This window comes from Rattus norvegicus, chromosome 19 (assembly GCF_021556685.1).
Source record: "Rattus norvegicus strain SHRSP/BbbUtx chromosome 19, alternate assembly SHRSP_T2T, whole genome shotgun sequence".
Lineage (NCBI taxonomy): Eukaryota > Metazoa > Chordata > Mammalia > Rodentia > Muridae > Rattus > Rattus norvegicus.
Genome location: NC_141552.1, coordinates 28,282,025 through 28,289,836, shown reverse-complemented (window position 1 = coordinate 28,289,836; position 7,812 = coordinate 28,282,025). Strand labels below are relative to the sequence as shown.

The window sequence follows — 7,812 nt, the reverse complement described above, 5'->3', positions numbered from 1 at the left end:
CCAAGGATATCTGTCTTGGCAGGTGTTTCTGTTCTGGAGTTCCCAGGACAAGGCTATAGCGATGTCAGCCTATAGCACAGCTGCATTCAGTACCAAGGACATCTCACTTCTATAGTGGTCAGAGAGCTTCCCAGAGATGTTTCCTGTCTTGTAAGTGCCCTGCAGTAAATATGTTCTATACCCTCTGTTCTTATGGTCGGGCAGCTTCCTAAAGAGTGGGTGGGAATGTGCTTTCTGTACTTTCTGGTCTATTGTCTAACGTCTAGGGGCTAAGCGAGGGCCAGCTTAAAAGATTCTCATGCTTAAGAAATGGCTGTACTGATATCAAACAGGGATCTTTCATATCCACTTTCTTCCAAGTCTACCAGCCATCTCAGATTGTTGGTGTAATATGCCTGACAATCAAGGACACAGAAAAATAACTTGATACACAGCAAGGACATGGCAATCATATCCTTTGTCGTTATGTATGTTCTGGATGAGGTTTGTTAAAATGACAATATTGCACAAAGCTTTATATAGGACCCATCAAATTAAGGGTCACTATGCACTGTCATAGCTAAAATGGCCTGGTCAGAAGTGACCACTGGATCACTCTTCTGTAACTTCACATGAGAGGCTTGTGCTTTTTGTGTTTTTTATTTTTGTGTTTTTTTCTTATTTATTTATTTATTTATTTATTCATTGCTTTATATGTTGTCAGGAAGATAGTTCAAGTCATGGATCTGCCCCCAAAATCTGAGCTTTGCCACTAATACTATAAACAGTATTAGTGTATGCATTCAATAAAATAACTTGTTTTTTTTTTTTTTATGTAGGATAGATGCTTTTGTGTTTTGTGGGGTGATCCATGAAACAGGAGTGAAGATGCTTGTTTCTTACTCTGTCCACTGAGTTATGTCTCTAGGCTTGTCCTACTCCTTTGGCTGCACCCCCCCACACACACACACACATCTGCTGACTATTTTATTTTTCAGATGAAATCACACGTTATAGCTTAGACAGGCCTGTAAGCAATCCTACTTTGGTAACTTAAGTGCAAAGAGGAGAGCCCCACACTCAGCCTGAGGGTGTATTCACTGGTGGATCCAATATTTCAGTTTCCTCTCCTAACAGATCACCACATTGTTGCCAGGACCATAATGAATGCAATTCTTTCTCCTAAGGAATCCAGTGGCAACTGTCAAATGTTAAGCACAAAGCTTCAGGTTGTACCTATAACACACACCCACATTGCAACCTACCCTACAGGCTATTTCTGGGTGTGATTTCATGCACCTGCACATAATGAGACAGGAGACCTCTTTGGCTACTTATAGGAACTGGTGTGATTTCTCAGTAATCTTTAATGGGTAATATTGCTGACTGAGGAGAATTTGAGGTAGGATGAAACATTTCTGTGCAGGGATTGGGGAGGAAGCACTCATTTAGATACATAGCAATGACTTAGGTTTTTCCAATCAAGCCTAGAGCCAAATTTGGCTTTGGAAGCATGTGGTGCTCAGTGGCTATGCCACAGGGAAGTCCCCTGAAAAAGGTCCATCAGCTTTTGCTCAGTACAGGGAGAACATTAGCAGGGAGGCAAAGTCTGTTCTCCGTGACATCAGCTGACCCTTCGTGGACATTCTATTGTCTCCTAGAGACTTCTTGGAATCCCTGTGATGTCACCAGTATCGTTGTGACAACCAATTCCCTACTTTTTCTCTTAGTGTCCAAAGGATATATCCACAGACATGTTTGCCCGTCTTTGTAGGTGCTTTGGGAGAGTTGATGTTGATAGAGAAGAGTCTAGAGTGACGCAAACGAAACCTAAAGGTAATGATGGACACAGGACATGGGGAATGTGGAGTAAGTTCTGGGCAGTGTATGTTGAGCTTCCTGTCAGGGGTGTGTGTGGGGGGTCTTCCGCTGGCCTTTTTAGTAATGGGCCACAACCACTGGAACATCTCCACAGATATTGAATTCCATGATTATCACAATTCCTGAAAGTCAAGGTTTTCACATCATTAGTTTCTCCATAACCACATGGAGGATATGGCAATGCCTATGCTATTATTGGGTGAACTTCTAGTCTTTACTTTTACAGTGCATTCGGTATGTTAAATTGATATAATAACACCATCAGGAGTCATGGAGGGTATAACTTTTCTGAATTAAACATGGCATCAATGTACTTCACTTTCATTGCTTCTTTAAATTCAGTGACTATCTGACAGTAGTAAGAGGGAGAGAACTGTGCTCCTGGCCATGACCTTATATTCTTAGAACTCCTCTGACTACCTCTGGCTGACGGGGCCAATCTTACCTTCATATATTAGAGGTTCTGTGTGGAAGATATTTTTCTACAGTAGCCAAACTATATGGGGCAGGTAGAGAAAGAGCCTGTAACCTACTGACACTTCTGGGGCATTTGTCATTTCAGTAGGGGTAATTAATAAGTCTGTTGACCATGTCCTCCCCCTACATGACATTTTAATGCAAAGTTATTGGACTAGAGTAACAGTGTAGGATATCTGAGTATCCCTGATCAATCAAGTCATTGTGGATGCTGAATTGATGATCTGACTTCTGAAACCAGAGGGGTGAGGGTCCTGAAACCAGGTTGTAGCCTGCGTACCTGATAATAATCCTGGACAAGGCATCTCTCTGGTACTTGTAAGCCTGTGTGGGCAGGCATAGGGAACACCTGGCTGCTTACATCTCTTGGTCTCTATATAGTAGTGGGGGAACTGTGATCCACTTAGGATGCCTCTTACACATAGACCAAACTCCTTGCAGTGACACTGTCTTCCAAGCATGTTCTATTGTTTGGACCTCACTGTGGTCTGTGTATGCTCTATGCATTCGCCCCATGAGGGTTCACTTGTGTTCTTCTACCTACAGAGGCCTGCAGACAGACGTCATCCCCTGAAAATGTTCTAAACAAGGTGCAGGCCAACGAGGAAGAGGAGAGACTGAATAGAGAACTGGAGCTAACTACCAAGGAGAGAAATGAGCTGACAGATCGCCTCCTTTATGTGACAGGTGGATCCATGAACAAGAGGTATGCATTGCTCCAAACAAACGACCTTGTTCTAAACCTCATCTCCCATAGAGAGGAGATTCAGAACCTGACCCTTACTGAGGAGTGAGTTTGGAAATGGACTCTCTGATTCAGCCTGTTGAAAATCTGAACTTGTGATCTGAGTGAAGAATTCAGGGATAAAGTCACTGGAGCATGAGTTCCCAGTGTACAATTGGAAAGCCCTTGACAGGTGGTAGCTTTGCAAGGTTCTAGGTGCTGTGAGTTTGTGGAGAGTGTTTGTACTTGCTAGGAAGGTGACTGAACGCTATCATCTCCTGGCAGCACCCTTAGGTGACAGGTCCCACATTGTTCATATCAATGCTTAACTAGATGGGCTGAGGCTCAGGCCTGTTCCTTCTTGTCTGTGTACCCTACACTCTGAGACAGTAATGGTGCATACATTTCTACTGATTCTCTGTGCTCTTTCCATATTTGTCTCTCTTTCTCATGCTCTGAGTCGGTTTACTTTTCTTTTCTTGTGGGTGTGTCCCGTTTGTGTGTCTGTGTGTGCACAGGTCTGCATGCATATGCACAACTTTTATATGTTTCTGTGTCCCTCCACCCTTGGAATTTAGGGGTCTGTTTTTGACCTCAGGATTTACCTGTGTAATAGTTTCATGGAGGTGTAAGTGCTTTATTTTGGAAGCCCCACTTTCAACAGCACAGTTCTTTGCCTGTGTGGTCACATTTGTCTATACATTTGTATGCCTTGGGCAGATTATAAGTTTGTGGCAATATCTGGTCTCATCTCCAGAATTATGTGTACTGTCTGCCTCTAGAATATTAGTTATTCGGCTTGTAGCATTCCACTTGTCAAAACAGGAAAAATGAAATCAGAGGTTTCTGGATATGTGTGTGTGTGTGTGTGTGTGTGTGTGTGTGTGTGTGTGTGTGTGTGTTTGGGTAAGCTCTGTGGCCTAGGCTCTTGACAGCATTAACAGGTTTAAATGCAGATCCAGCCCTCCTGATTGAAAAAAGTGAGCCAGGGAACCCTTTATCTGGGTGCTTAGCTTCTGTTGTCCTGGGCACACAATTCCAAGTTTCTGAAGCTGAAGAAGATCCAAATATGTAGAATTCAGAAAGTGTCCTTCCAGGGCTGGGGTAGTACAGGACACAGCCTGAGTTCATATAATCCTAAACCTCGATGTTCATTGGGTTCTATCTTCCTGGGGCCAGCCCCTACTTCAGGCCAAATCCATTTTATGAAAACTTGAAGAAAAAGGAGAAAGAGGTCATGTCATTACTGCACAACTTAGACACAAAGAACATTGAACATCGTGAGAAATTTCAGGAGCTCAAGAAGGAGATTAACTTCTATCGGTAAGTACTGGTCAGAAGGGCCCATCACTTGTGGAATGGCCATGTCTGCCTCTCTTTGTTCTGGACTGGAGGGTCTGCAGCTCTGGGTCCATGTCTTCTGCTGTTTAAATATCACTGTGCCGTGGGTCTTTTGGACTCAGTTTCAGTTCCATAAGAGACTGTTACTCATCACCACAGTGTCTATGCATCTTTAGAAGGCTCTGGATAGAACTACACTGATTCAGGCATCAGAGTGTTATTAGGCCAACCTGCGGCTCTGGGGTCATACCAGGTTTAACAAAGCTCAATGTGTGGACCACATGGTTTGCATGACCTCCCTTTGTTCTACTGTCCTCTTGTGGTTGTTTACTGCCTACTAATTGATGATGCCCGATGCATTGGGCTCTCATGGGTAGTTGTAGATCCCTTGTTCTTTTGGAGAGACATGGACTCTTATTGGTGCTTGGGTCACAGAAACAATTTATTCTTCCCTGGATTGGCCGTTTGCTGTTTGTGCAGCAGCCTTACATGTATGGAGATGTATTCTATGAAGTCTTTATGGGTATCTGGGTCCTGGTGGAGTTTGTGGGATTTGGCAGTTGGAATGGGAGGAAGAGGCTTCAGGATCTTACTATGCAGAGTGTGTTTCCAGCAACCTGCACAGCCGGCTCCTGATGGACCAGGCATGTATGAAGAAGAAGTTGGTCACATTGAAGCAGGAGAGCAAGGAGGTACAGCGATATTTGTTTGAGTTGAACCCGAATGCTGAAGACGAACAGGAGAAGACCAGCAACCTCCAGACCCAGCAAAATGTGGTAGGAACAAGCAGCTGAGTCAGATTAACAATGTCTGATACCATTTGCCTATTGGATACATCTTTGCTTCCCCTATCACCTTTCTAATCTCCCCACACCCAGTCAGTCACCCACCTCATGTGATAGAGTTATTCATTGCTCTGTGTATGCACAAGTATGCTGGGATGTTAACCACTCTTCAGAAACTGAATTATGGGCAATTATACTTCTCTGCCCTTTTTGAAACTGCAGTCCAGAAATGGTGACAGAGGAATAACATATCACATGATTGAAGGCAGCAACTTGACAGCTGGTATGCGAGTCCCCACCAAATCCGTGTCTTAATAGCTGCCTTCTCCTCCCAGGCCTCAGAAACTGCAGGAGACATGGAATAGGACGGATCCCAGGAAGACAGCCCCCTGAAGAGTGAGTTTCTTTCTCAGGAGATCCCTGCTGATGACAATCCTCAACATTCAAAGACTTTTTGTGGGTGAATATTCTTCTTCTCAGATAATTTCCTCAATGTTTAGAGACCCTACATTTATGTATCCGTATGCCAGCCTGTCTGGTTGAGGTCTTTCTCCTTTCTCATACCGACAACACCATTTGAGAGACATCTGAGGGGACTGCCTTGACGTCTTGTCCTAGAGGAGAAACAGCACTACAACTGTGTTTCTAAATGTTCATTAAGAAAATGCTGTTAAGAAATATTTTTGGTTATGATTTTCATTGAAGTTTTCTTTTTGTTATTTCATAGTTATATATTCTTGTTACTGTTTTTCATTTTTTATACCATTTTAGTTGTTCATTTTATGCCTGTTTTTTGTAAATTGTATTCCTTATGAATAAAAATTGATTTGTAGCTCTTGACTCTTAAGACCATCTTATTCAAGGGTCCTTTCCACTCCTGTAGACTTAGAACTGACAGCTGGATATGGATCTTTGCATGGTCCAGGCAGCATGGGTAAATAGGGAATTCAAAGCCACAAAGGGGTACACAGGGTGATAGTGTCTTTTGTGTGGATAATGTGACTTTTTTTATGAACACACACTTTATGATGTAATCACTGACATACTGTATCCATGCTGTCATGTGTTCTGCTCATCCTAGTCTATATCAGTCTACAACACACATTCCTTATTGACTGTGTGCACCAGATATTGAGTAACACACACTCATGCCTGTAGAGCTGCAGAAAAAATGACAATTTTCACAAAGGAATATAGAATAATCCTAATGGAGAACCATGTGCCTCAGTTTTTCTTACAATACAGCATTAGTATTAAACCACAAAGATAATGACCATCAACGTCATTTTGGGAAATAGGTTTTTATAGGTGCTGTTTCACTTGATCATTCATATGCTGTGTTTTTTATTGTTGCTGATTATATTTATTTTTATCATTTAACTCAATGGATCTTTTTTTTTCAAATGTATGGATGTATGTATGCACTCGTCAGTGCATTTCCCTCATGATCCAAAAGAGGGAATAGCATTCCCCGTTATAGATGATTGTTAGGGACCATGTGGTTCTTCTGAGAGAGCAGCAGATGCTCTAACCTGGGAGTCATCACCACAGCTCCTGTAGGTAGCTTTTGTCCTTCCAGGGCATGTGCTCTACTAGATGGACGCCATCATCTCCCATTAAGGAGAGAGATCTCAGGAGATGTGTATGTACAGGTGGTTGAGCGGTGCCTGCTCAATGTGGTAGCCTGCTAGGCATCCACACCGGGCTCTGGTGCCTCCACTGCTCATTGTGCATTCAGGATCATCCTCCAGCATCACTCAGTTTTAATTCCAAACAGATCTTTCACTTACTATCGATGATTATATACATTAAGCACATCTGATAAAATACTGAAGAGACTAGCCTCCTTCTACAGGCCAACTTGGCATAATGAATTCTTTTGATAGAAAGCAAGATAATTATCTTAATCTATGCAGGTCAGGGAGGACCTCAAGAGCATCCATAGTGAATGCAGACTGCAGCTGTGACCACATGTTTCTTTTGCACAGCAGGTCTGTGCAAGCCCAGAGCTTAGGTGGGACAGTTCATGTTTCACCTTTTACATGGAAATCTGTGATTGTATTGAGAAAGTATATGTTCCACGTGACTCATTTCAAATTTATGGAATTAAACTGACTTACTGTCAGTGGAGGTGACTCGGAGAGATAAAGTGAAGAAGAATAATCCAGTATGTCTGCACACAGATGCTGTCTCATTTGGGCTTGTCAATGCTCAGCAGCTGGAGAAGCAAGGGAGAGGCATTGGTGACTCTCAAGCTGAGGTCCTCTAGTCATTATAAGCTGAGCATGACACACAAAGGGTCACAGGCATCACACTAGAATCTAGTAACTAGATTTAACCAACCTATCACATTAATGCTATGTTTGGTGGTACTTTTTGCCCTCTTAGGACCTGGAAGAGGCTTGGGGTTTTCTAATCCTACTCATAATTTATTATTCTTCCCAACACTATGTGCTTTGTTCTGTTAATGCTAACTGCGGCATCCAATACCTAGGATATTTTCTACTGACATGTGTGACGTGAGACAAAACAATCCATGTCATCCCTCACCTGAATAAACTGCCTTAGAGGACAGTGTAGTTGGAGGGTCCTTCTTTCCTCTCCAAGATCGAGAAACATTTCCAG

The 7,812-nt window shown here is 42.8% G+C and overlaps 1 protein-coding gene across 1 annotated transcript; it reads left to right on the top strand.

The window, feature by feature from the left end:
• Nucleotides 1–1,669: 1,669 nt before the first annotated feature.
• LOC134483502 (disks large homolog 5-like) lies at nt 1,670–6,018 on the top strand. The gene is made up of 5 exons (XM_087596596.1): nt 1,670–1,815; nt 2,884–3,043; nt 4,241–4,384; nt 5,016–5,178; nt 5,523–6,018. The coding sequence occupies exons 1-5, from the start codon at nt 1,734–1,736 to the stop codon at nt 5,550–5,552; spliced, it is 579 nt and encodes a 192-aa protein (XP_087452722.1). The 5' UTR covers nt 1,670–1,733; the 3' UTR covers nt 5,553–6,018.
• Nucleotides 6,019–7,812: the final 1,794 nt, after the last annotated feature.